General features: G+C 35.8%; 1 protein-coding gene across 1 annotated transcript in view; it reads left to right on the top strand.

The window, feature by feature from the left end:
* The first annotated feature begins 241 nt into the window (after positions 1 to 241).
* The window catches only part of LOC146001446 (uncharacterized), a 50,232-nt gene continuing 37,628 nt past the window's right edge, over positions 242 to 12,845 (top strand). The window contains exon 1 of the mRNA XM_083138765.1: positions 242 to 3,271. Within this exon, the coding sequence (XP_082994891.1) occupies positions 242 to 3,271 (3,030 nt within the window). The remainder of the gene's footprint in view (positions 3,272 to 12,845) is intronic.

Genomic DNA, 12,845 nt, shown 5'->3' with positions numbered 1-12,845 from the left:
GGGTGGTGATAAGAGAGAGCATGGTTGATCGTGTGTTTTCAGAGGCATGTTCATTTGACCTTGCATACCAGCTGTCGGTTGGATCTGCTCGTTACATTGAAAAATGCCAGTATTCAATCTGTTCATCGTAAAAGAAAAGGAAAATTTAATTTATGGAACAGAAGGGGGGAGATACGAAAATTAGAATTTAGTATTAACGTATGTTTCTAATTACAGATACACTATTTGCAATATAAAGAAAATGGATGGTGTGAATTCTTTATTAACCTTAGATCAGGTGGGAGACTCTGATCTCACACAATATCGTGAGCCTTTTTCTTCAACTCGTAACCGAGACCAGCGATCTGAAGGTAATGAGAATAATCCTATTAATGTACTCGACCAAAGAAATGTAGAGGTACAACCTAGTTATAGGGTTCCTATTAGGACTTCCTGGGTAAATAGACGCCCTCGTCACAATTTAATACAGTTCTCTGATTCAGACGAAGAAGCTAGGCTTAATATTAATGAAAGTAACAATAGTGTTATTTTTCCTGATGGTGTGTTAAGCAAGTTAACTAGTCATATTGCACAGAATACGTTAGTTCAAGCTATTGCTGATGTTCCGCCCGTGGTATCCGAATCTTCGGATAATATATTTCAATTTTTGCTAGCAATAGAGAAAATTGTGGAAAGGGGGTTGTTTCCCTTGAGAGAAATCATGTTGTCAGTGTTAAATAAAGTGGGACAAAGATTGTATAGTTTATGGTTGACTTGTATATCGAAGAACAGCATGTGGCGAGAAGTTGTAAGGAAAGTACTGGATACTCATGTGACATCTTTGGGACGTGAGAAGCTCATTACGAACTATGTATTACGCAGGCAGGATAATTGGGAAGACCCAGTAGAATTTTTAGAAACTAGATTAAGGAGAGCCCGAGTTTTGCAAGTTGCGTGGACAGATGCGGAATTTTGTGCCTTGTTGGTCGAAAGACTGTTGCCTAGATATTCCGAGAAATTTCTTATAATAAGTGAAGTTCCTGACTCTCTTGAAACATTCAAATCGAGTCTAAAAAGAATGCAAAAACATCATGTTATTGCAAGTGAATTTTATGCGGAAAAAAGACAGGAAAAACTTGTTTCCTTCCCCTTGCCTAAAGACAAAGTTCCTATGCAATGCCGATTTTGTACAAACTTTAATCATAAAGAATCAAATTGTCCCCTTAAAAGACAGGCTTATATAATGAAGAGAGATCTTTCGAAAACTATAAATAAACAGGGGCTGCAAGTAGTTTTCATTGACTGTTCTGTGGAAAAGGTACCAGTGTTGGCTTGTATTGATACAGGTTGCTCTGAGAACATTATTAAAGACAGTATTTGGCAATTAATTAAAGATAAAAGAAATTTTCACGAGCATGACGTAGATATCAAAGTTACCGTGGGTAATTCGTCCAGTTTACAGCTTAATAAGAGAGTGACAGTTGGAGTTCAAATTAATGAAATGTCGTGGCCAGTTGATATGTACATTGCTAAAAACTTACCTGTAGACTTAGTTCTTGGCCTAAAATTTCAAATTCGAACTGGAATGAATATAAAGTTAAGTGATGGTGTAGTGCAGTTAAAAAGCAGCAATAAGATTGTGCCAATTAAGTGGAATGGTGATAGTTTACTTAAAGGATGTACAATATTTCAGGAAAGTGTTTCTACTCCTCAATATTCAAATGGGCAGACGATTCGTCAAGCAAGTGGATACGACGACCGCCGGGAACAAGTTGGAGTCCGGAAAAGAAGCAGACCAGGAACCCGAGAACACTTTGGCAGGTCTAGAAGACATCAAGGGACACATCTGGGAATGCAGACTGCAAATATAGGCTATTATGAGCAAGAACTAGGTAAGCTGAAAAAGGAATTTTCTGACGTACTTACTGATAATGAGATAGGATGTATAAGGGATTATGAATATCACATAAAGTTAAAAGATACAACTCCCGTTAGAATAAATCCATATCCAGTAACTCGTGAGAAAAGATTAGAAATTGAATCAATTGTTCAAGATTTATTAGAAAAGGGAATTATAGAAGAGTGCCAAAGTAACTATTGTTCACCTTGCTTCATAGTGAAAGGTAAAAACAATAAAAGTCGGCTTGTTTGTAACTACTCTGAAGTCAATAAACATATACTATTTGATGCCTTTCCTAACACGGTGTTAGAGGAAAGTTTGATGTCAATTAGCCAAGGAAATGTTTATAGTGTGCTAGACATAAAAAAGGCTTTTCATCACATTAAATTAACTGAAGATTCGAAAGCACTGACTGCCTTCGGGACCTCCTCGGGATTTTACCAGTACACTAGGATCCCATTTGGTCTTAAAATTGGCCCTAGTAGCTTAGCCCGAATTATGTATAAAATTTTGGGTGACTTGAAAGGTAAAATTTTGGAATTCTATGCAGATGATGTAATTGTGTTTAGCCCAGATAAAGAGACACATTTGAGACACCTTCGAATTGTATTCGACAGATTTAAGCAATGGGGGGTCACCATCTCCCCTACTAAAAGTCAGTTCATGAAATCAGAAATTCAATATTTGGGATTCATTGTTAAATCAGGAAAACTATGCATGGACCCAGATAGAATAGCAGCTATACATAAACTTCCACCTCCTAAAAATATGAGAGGTTTAAATAGACTTTGTGGGTTTCTCTCTTACTTCAGCCGATTTATTCCAAATTTTCATGAAATAATGGCACCTTTGTATGATTTAAAGGTTAAAGGAGTTAAATTTCAGTGGGGACAGTCTCAACAGTCTGCCTTCGACAAACTAAAGCAATGTTTTGAAGATTTTGTAGTTCTGAAACTACCCGACCTCAATAAACCCTTCACAGTACAAGTGGATGGAAGCCTAAAAGGGTTTGGATGCACGTTGTTGCAGGAAAATGAACAAGGTCAACTAAAACCTGTTTATTTTCATTCCAAACGGTTGAAAGAGAAACATAAATCAAAAACTATATATGAAATAGAATTAATGGGTTTAATGTTAGCTATTGAGAAATTTGGTTTCTATTTAAAATTAAGACCATTTACAGTTCAGATGGATTCCCTCAGTGTAACATGGATGATAAGGAGAGCTAAGAAATATCCATTGTATGCTCGCTATTTAGAAAAGCTTTCCGAATATCAGTTTGAAATCTCTCACATTTCCACCACAGCTAATGTTATTGCCGATTTTCTCTCACGCATTTACAACAGTCAAGAATTTGATACCGAAAATTTGGAACTTGACGAATTGCAACATGTAAATTTGGGAATGTATTTTCATCCATTATTCTCTTTATCATTTGAGGTGGAACAGAAAAAAGATAAAGTATTGTCCCGAATCATAGATAAAATAAATAATAAAGAATTGATTCCAGATTATAAGTTAGTTAATAATATTTTGTACAAGAAAACTCGTGCACTAAATCAAACGTTTAAAATATGTGTGCCAGAACATTTACAAAATTCAATAATCGATTATTTTCACTCGAATGTAATTGGTGGATCCCATTGTTACTGGGTAAAAACCCTCAAGAAAATACAGTCTAGATTTACGTGGGAGGGTATGAAAAATCACATTCAACGATTTGTAAGTAGTTGTGATGTTTGCCAAAAGGCAAAGAAAAGAAATGTACCTGCGTCTAATGCTTTGATGTCAGAAATCATAAAATTACCCTTGCAACGTATCTTTATTGACGTAATAGGTCCGTTACCAATGTCTGGTGGAAATAAGTTTATATTAATAATTGTAGACGCCGCTACTAGGTTTTGTGTATGTCACGCAATGGCTAAGATTAGTTCTAAAATGTGTGTCAAATTACTACATAAAACATTTATGTTACTAGGAGTACCTTATGAATGTGTAACTGATAATGCAGCAGTAGTGGTATTGACTGTATTATAAACTCAAGAAAGGAAGAGCCCCCCTCAAGCAGATTTGCTTACACTTAAAACAAGCTCAACATGCCCATATGAGCTTTTTGCTCAAGTGTGGAACCCCCTCTAATCCAAGATTTTTGTAAAAATGCCCTCGGGAATTTCTCAGAAAGGAAGAGCCCCCTCAGATTGATTTGCTCATACTTACAAAAGTTGCATCAGCCAGATTTTTGTCCATAAACTTGTCAAAAATTGATATTTTTTTGGCTACACCAGATATTAAGCCAATACACACACACATACACACCCATATATACACATATTTACTTCCAATTTAAGTTTAATTGGATACCAGCTTCAATCTAATATTAAAACAATGTAATATGCAGAGGCCTTCTGGAATTGCTCCGTGACTCTCTCATTTCTTACATTATATGTCAAGTAATTCTCCTCTGTGTCAGTGTGTGCAATTCCCGAGACGATGGTATTGATTTTTGCTTTGCATGTTCTCCCCAGCGCCAGTATTTACAGAAATTCCCGAGTATTACAGCTTTGATGCAATATTACATCAGCCAGTATTGTGAGAGTGGCTGAGGAGAACAGATGTGTTGTTAACAGTGCTTCTCATATTTATAGGCCTGTTTGATTTAATTAAATATATATTGTTGCCTGATATTTGTTACATCTAGTTTGTTTGTTGTTATTTGGGGTCAGGATTATATTTGTCACAGCTTGTTATACAAAAATCAATACATAATACTCAGTGCTGGGTCATTGCCATTCTAGACATGCATGTTCGTGCAGGTATTTGCGGAAGGTCAGTGTGAATGAATATTTATTCTCTTTTTCCACTTGTGGGCTATTGGCTTTACAACCTGTCATAATAGGCATAGAGATTTGATTTAAAAACCCAGGAAATTTTATATAAATACCAAAGCCAAAAATATTAACACACATACACACATACACACATACACACACACACAAAGCACAGTGCTGAACCCCACTGATATTTTTTATTCATAATAAAGTTTTGAATTGAAACCCGGGAAATATATATAATAAACCAACAACAAAAATGCCAAATCAAAAATATTGCAATCAGTGCAATAAAAATATATTTAGCTCTAATTGGGCTAGACACCAAAAGATTTGTGACCCAGACAAATACAGAACTCCCACAAAAATATGCCCCAAATGCAATAGAAAATATAACATGCAATACTTCAAATATACACATAAAGATACTTGCTCTACACAGTCATCAATATTGCCCCCACAAGCATCCACATCTGGTGTGAAAAGAAAGAATGAAGCACCTGTTAATGCCAGAGCAGCAAAGCAGCTATGCTATGCACCTATCCATAGCAGTTTTAATGCCCAACTTAGGGATTATCGGTTTGTATCAGAGCCAAGATGTGGTATTGAGAATTTTTTGAACAGTAAAAAACCTGATGTGCAGGCAATTCTAAATGCACAAAATGGCTCTTATAAGCTCTCCCTCAAATTGTTTGCACAATATAAGAAGCCAAACGGCACAAAATTTACACAGCCCCACATAACAGAGACTGTACCGGTATATTCAAATGCAAATTCAGACACAATAATAAGCAGTTTAATAGATCAATTGAACATTAAACACTCTGAATTTGCGGCAAAAGAGTCTGGATGGAGCCTATGCGGCTCTCCACACAGGCTCTATGTTAATATTTCTGAATTCAGCCCATTGCAAGGATCTACATATCTGCCATTACCTGATAATATTAAAAACAGAAGAGCCGTGGTTAATATAGAAAATACCGACCAGAAATGCTTTTTGTGGTGTATATTAACTGCTTTGTTTCCAGTTTCAAGGAATCCTGAGAGAATAAGTTATTACAAACAACATGAACATCTTTTTGACGATGCAATGGAGGGTTTAGAATATCCAATGTTAGTTCAGAATATTGATAAATTTGAAAAAAGGGCCAGGCATATCAATAGCAAACAATTATCTATTAATGTATTTATTTGTTCCACTGGCAATTGCCCGATAGAACCTCTCAGAATCAGTACATTTGATGATGATTCTGCTATTCCGATTGATTTGCTCTTAATTGAAAGGGATGGTACATATCATTATACTCTGATACATAATCTTGAAGCTTTAGTGAGAACACAACTAGACAAATCTAATATAATATTTAAGTTGTGCAGAAGATGCTTAACTGTATTTTATGGTCAAAAAATGGTGAAGGGGGTTCGTGAAGAGAGTGCAGAAATTGCAAAAAACAAGTTAATTGAGCATCTGAAATACTGTGGCAATCATAAACCTGTTCATATGGTGATGCCAATGCCAAGTGAGAATTGCAAATTCAAAAAGTTTGAAGCCTTGTTGGAACACCCAGCATATATTGTCTGGGATTCTGAATCAAATCTCAAATCTCTTGCATTCTGCAATCCAGATCCTGAAGAATCTTCAATTACACCATACCAGCTGCATGAACCTTCCAGCTTTTATTATGTGGTTGTACAGGATGGTGTTGTTACTAAAGAATATTCATACATGGGACCAGATGCCATCAAAAAATTTGCGCATAGAATAGAAAATGAGTGCCGTGACATAGCATCTAATATTTTATTAAAATCAAAGCCTATGCTGCCTTTAACAGAGGATCAGATTGAAGATTTCAACAATGCAGGAAAATGCCCGGTATGTGATTCTGAATTTTCAGATACAAATATCAAGGTGAAACACCATTCTCATACAGATGGTAAATTCAAAATGGCCCTGTGTAATAGCTGTAATATTGAGATCAAGAGACCAAAATTTATCCCCATATTTTGCCATGGAGCATCCAATTATGATTTCCATCATTTGATCAGATATGAGGGGTTTGAGAAGCAGAATTTAAATATTTTAGCTGAAAATGATGAGAAATATATATCTATTAGCAAAACAATTAAAGTTAATGGTGTTCCTATTCACATAAGATTTCTTGATTCTTACAGATTTTTACCTGCTAGCCTGGATACACTGGCCACTCAATTATCTGATGATCAATTCAAAATCACACGTGCCTTGTTTCCAAATCAGGACCTGAAATTAATTAGGCGGAAGGGCGTATATCCTTATGATTATGTTACAGATTTTTCTAAATTTGATGAGTGTTCCCTGCCTCCACAACATGAGTTTTACAACAAAATCAGAGGATCTGGAATTACTGATGAGAATTATCACCATGCCCAATTGATGTTTAACAATTTAAAATGCCGGACATTTGGTGATTATCACATGGCATATTTGAAACTTGATGTGACCATCTCAGCAGATATAATACAGACATTCAGAAAATCTTGCATGCAGAATTATGGACTGGATCCAGTGTATTTTTACAGTGCCCCGGGCCTAGCATGGTCTGCAATGTTTTTAAATACCAAAATGCCATTGGATCTGATCCAGGATCAAGATATGTATCTGTTTATGGAGCAAAATATAAAAGGAGGTATGGTGCAATGTTCCCAGAGATATGCCAGAGCAAATAACAAATATATGCCTGATTATGATCCAGCACGGCCATCAAATTATATATTGTATGTGGATGCAAATAGCCTCTATGGTCACGCTATGATGGATAAACTGCCATATGCAGGGCTTGAATGGGTTGAAGATTTTAAGATTGAAGATCTTCAGGACTTTGATGATAGTGACTATGGCCTATTCTTAGAGGTTGATCTGACAATTCCTGATGATTTACACAACAAATTTTCTGATCTGCCCCCAATTCCTGAGGTTCAGTGCTCACCTGGCTCTAAACAGAAGAAGCTCATGATGACACTGGAGCCAAAACAGAGTTATGTCATATATTACAAAAACCTCCAGTTCCTGATGCATCATGGTGTTCAAGTGACCAAAATTGGCAAAGTTTTGAGGTTCAAACACTCAGAATGGTTGAAATCATATATTAATACAAACACGGAGCTTCGAACATCTGCAAAGAGCCAATTTGATAAGGCCTTGTTTAAATTGATGGTGAATTCAGTATATGGCAAAACAATTGAAAATGTCAGAAAACATACCGATGTTAAAATAATTACTGACCCCAGCCGGAGCAAAAAATTGGTTGCAAAGCCTAATTTCAAATACAGAAGAATTTATGATGAAAATATGGCACTTTTCAACATGAAGAAAACAAAAATTAAGTTTGATAAGCCTATTTATGTAGGGGCTGCAATATTGGATTTGGCCAAATTACATATGTTAACATTGTATTATGATGTGTTGAAACCTTTTTATGGTGATAATATAAAATTGATGTACATGGACACGGATAGTTTTATTCTTGATATTAAAACAGAAGATGTTTATCAAGATATTGCACAGCCTGCATTGCTTGAATATTTTGATACCAGTGAACATACAAGGATTCAACCCCACAACAAAAAAGTGCCTGGCAAGTTAAAAGATGAGACACTTGGTGATGTTATTGTGGAATTTGCTGGGTTAAGTGCCAAGATGTACAGTTTTAAAACATGTAATGCTGTTGTCAAAAGAAGCCAAGGGCATTGGCAAAGTAGCTGTGGAAAAAGAGCTTAAATTTGAGGATTATAAAAATTGTCTCAAATCCCAGAATTTAATCAGAACATCAGAATACAGAATTCAGAGTGTGGATCACTTATTGACTAGCAATATTGTAAGAAAAGTGGCTCTGGACCCACATGATGATAAGAGATGCATTTTATCATGTGGCATACATACTCTACCATGGGGGCATTGTGATTTGAAAAATGGCAATCAATGCCCAATTACAGAGCATGATTTGAAATAAATAAACATGCCTATGAACTTATTTGGGTTCAAAAAACAAGGTATTATGGACCTGCCAACACCACAACCCTCTCCTGATATGTTTTCTAAACTGAGTGGCTTGTTAATTATTCATCTGAACAGCATACTTACAGATGTTGATGATGAAACAGGCAAAATATTGTACATATTTAACAATAATTTAAATCATTACCAATTACCTGTAGGTGGGCAATTGCAATTTATTACAACTCCTGAGGGTGATGTTAAAATTTCAGTAGGGAGAAATATTTATAGAATTAAGCACTCAAACATGGTTTCTGGCACTGTTTATACTGTTTCTGCTGGTGACTGCTTATATATTGAAGTCCCTGGATCTTATGATAAGCTTATACCCTTTTTTATAGAATTAAGAATCAGATACTCTATAATAAATAACTACTAAACAAAATGCCTAATGATATTTTTGGCCATACAAGACATGAAGATCACAGTGATGAGATTCTGATGCTTGATGTCAGAGTCAAGAAATTAAGAAGTGATTTACAAGCTTTACAAACAACACTCAATGCCAGTCTTCAATTAGAAATTACAAATTTGCAATCACAATGCATGGACCCTCTTCTTAAAATTGATTCTGAACTCAAATTATTGCTTCAGAAATATACTGACCTGGAGACATTGGATAATTTTCAAAGTTTAGAAGAAGCTGTTGCAGCTCTTCAAGCCAAATTTAAGACCCAGGCCACCAATTCTGAGCAATTGTAACAGCAATTGGAAGAGCAGATAAATAATGTCCAGGCACAGCTCCAAACAATTGTCAAAAGCATAAAATCACAAGACGATTTTGATCTCGTGATTTCCACTCTAAAAGAACAGATTCAGTCACTCCAGATACCTAATCTGGACCCTCTGAACAATGCCATAGCCGAGGTTAAAGAAAAAATTGAGACACTTGAAAATTTTATGAACAACTTGCCTTCTTCTGATGCTTTGAATGCAATAACTCGGAGTGTTGCAAATATTAAGCTGCAACTTGAAACATATGAAGATTTTGGAAAAATTCAAAGTTCCATAACCCATCTTGAAGGTACAATAGCAGCAGTGCAAAGTGATTTGGCAAATGTACTAGAATCCAGATTGCCTGGGATTGTAGATACCCTTGTCAGTGTCCAGCAACAAATCACAAAGCTTGAAAACCTCAACACTGAATCTGAACTGTCTCATTTTCATCACTTGATTGATGATATCCAAACAAAACTTGAAATTTTACAACAATCCACACCCTCTCAGGCAGATATAGCCCTGCTCCAAAATGCTATGCAAAATGTGGCTCATGCTTCTCAATTAAATGCTGTGAAATTGGCACTTGAATCTTTGCAAAATACAGTATCAAATTTGCCTACATCACAGGAACTTAAAAATATAAAGAGGGCAGTGAATAGGATATTGAAATCAGAAGATATCAAGAATATCCAGGCAGAGATCAAACATCTCACTCAGACAGTGGCCACTCTACCAACTAATCAACATATTAATGAACTGCATGCCCTGTTTGAGGATATCAGAAGGCAGGTCCATGATCTTACAGCTCAAAATTCAAAATTGGCAGTTGTTGAAAATTTGCAACAAATTGTAGCTAATATCAAGCAACAGCTAGGGACCATGGAATCCAATCAAGCAAATGCTCTGTCTGTTTTTGCCACCCAGCTTCAAGAAATTGTGCAACAATACAAAAAACTTGTTGTGGACATAAAGATCAAGCCGGGCCATGATGATGTTGTTAGGACCATCAATGAGCACCTTGAATCTGTAACAAGCAGATTGCTCACAGCAGAAAAGGAAATAACAGGCATAATCGAGAATCCAAAACATACAGTAATTCTTGAATTGTACAGCATCCCCAACAAAGAATATGATTCTCCATTTACACCAGGTGGGAAAATATATATGCTGTCCCCTGCACAATTTTATTACCAATTTTTTGTTGGGGGCACATTGAGACCAATCAAGATCAAATATTGGCTTCAACCACAGGCACATCACTACCCTACCTTATCAATAACAAATGCTGAGAACAAATTGAAAATTTCCAGTGTAGAATTAGAGGATTTTACAGATCCCAATACATTAGAAACAGCATATGTTGAAGACGATGGCTCTTTGGAATTTAAAATACAAATAGGGGACAAATTATATTTAGAAAATCCTGCAGTATCAGCTGCTGAACACCCCATAGTTGCAATATTCTTGTTTACATATTATGTCTAGACAAATTATTGTTGATGAATTACACAGACAGGCCAGACATAATTTTAAGAGACTCCCAGTAGTCACAAAAAGCATAGATGATTTATGGCAGAGCGACTTGATTGAAATGGCAAGTGGACAGTTGAAAAATTTAGACAAAATCAACAAGGGCTACAAGTATCTACTCACTGTAATAGATACATTTTCAAAATTTGCCTGGGCTGTGCCACTCAAATCCAAGACTGGAAAATGTGTTACAGAAGCTTTCAGAACAATTATCAATCAGAGTGGAAGATCCCCGCGCTATTTGCAAACAGATAATGGCAAAGAATTTTATAATTCAGTGTTTCAACAATTTATTAAAAGCCAGGCAATAAAACATTACTCGAGTTACAGTGACCTCAAGGCCTCAATTGTAGAGAGATTCAACAGAACCTTAAAAAATCTTATGTATAAACAATTTACACTACAGGGTAATTATAAATGGATTAATATTCTTCCAGAACTTCGACATAAATATAACAATTCTGTCCATTCCACAATCAACATGAAACCCTCTGAAGTAACTTCATCTGATGAGCAAAAATTGATCAGCACTGTTTATTATCCTAGATATCAGCCAACAACAAGAAAGGCCAAATACAGGGTGGGGGATCAAGTAAGAATAAGCAAATATAAGCATTTATTCAAGAGAGGCTTTACAAGAAACTGGAGCACTGAATTATTTACAGTGGTTCAAGTTAAACCCGGGACCCTTAACACATATATAATAAAGGATCACCTAGGAGAAATTCTCAAAGGCAGGTTCTATGAACAAGAGCTCAGCAAAACTAAACAGCCTGACACATATCTCATAGAAAAAATCATCCGCAGAAAAGGCAAAAAGTTACTTGTCAAATGGCTAGGACTTCCAGAACACAGCTGGATCGATGCAAACAAAATAATAATATGAGCACCTGGGATGTTATAAAGAGGCTGCCTGAACCTGAACAGCAGAATAAAAGAAATGTCAACTTGCTACCTGATAATATTAGGTGTCTTATTGTTGGGCCATCTGCTTGTGGTAAAACTACACTAATGGTTGATAATTTTTTATTGGCACCCAACTGGTTAGACTGGAAAAACAGGCACTTGTATATCTTCTCTAAGAGCTTGCAACAATTAAAATATCAGCAGCTGATGAACCTATATGATGGATTGGATATAGCCACTTTTGAACCAGATGTTAAGCCACTTGATGAATGTCTCGATAATTCTGTTGTTGTGTTTGATGATATTATACTGGATAATCAAAACAAGGTTAGAAACTTCATTACACAGGGCAGACACAAAAACATTGATTGCTTCTACCTAGCACAGACTTTTTCAAAAATACCCAAGCAGCTGATCCGGGACAACAGCAATTTTATATGTGTGTTTCATCAAGACCATACCAACCTCAAACACATACATGATGAATATGTAGGTGGGGACTTGAGCTACAATGATTTTTCCAAGTTTTGCAGCAAGTGCTGGAACCAGGACAGTTATGGGTTTGTCACAATTGATATGACAAGAACACCCAATAGTGGCAAATACAGAAATAAAATCAACAATTTTCTAGACACTGAAACATATATAAATAACCATAAAAAGGCCAATCATTGATGATCTTAAATTAAGAGATTATCTTGTAAAAAGATTTAAGGGATGGAAATCAGAGAACCGTGGAATTTATGAAAAACACAAACAAACAGAACAGCCTGTAATTGATGCTATTAATAATTTAGGTAAGAATATCAAAACTGTTACAGAGCAAAATCAAAATTTGCTCACAGAGCTTGTACCTGTAGCTGCAAGGAACATATTAGATTATCCAATCACCCCACTTTCAAGTATTCATACACCTAGTCCTATTGCTCCTAGAAGAATTGAAGCTAGT

This window comes from Lepisma saccharinum, chromosome 17, assembly GCF_977018435.1.
Source record: "Lepisma saccharinum chromosome 17, izLepSacc3.1, whole genome shotgun sequence".
Lineage (NCBI taxonomy): Eukaryota > Metazoa > Arthropoda > Insecta > Zygentoma > Lepismatidae > Lepisma > Lepisma saccharinum.
This window is presented reverse-complemented; position numbering and strand designations above follow the sequence as displayed.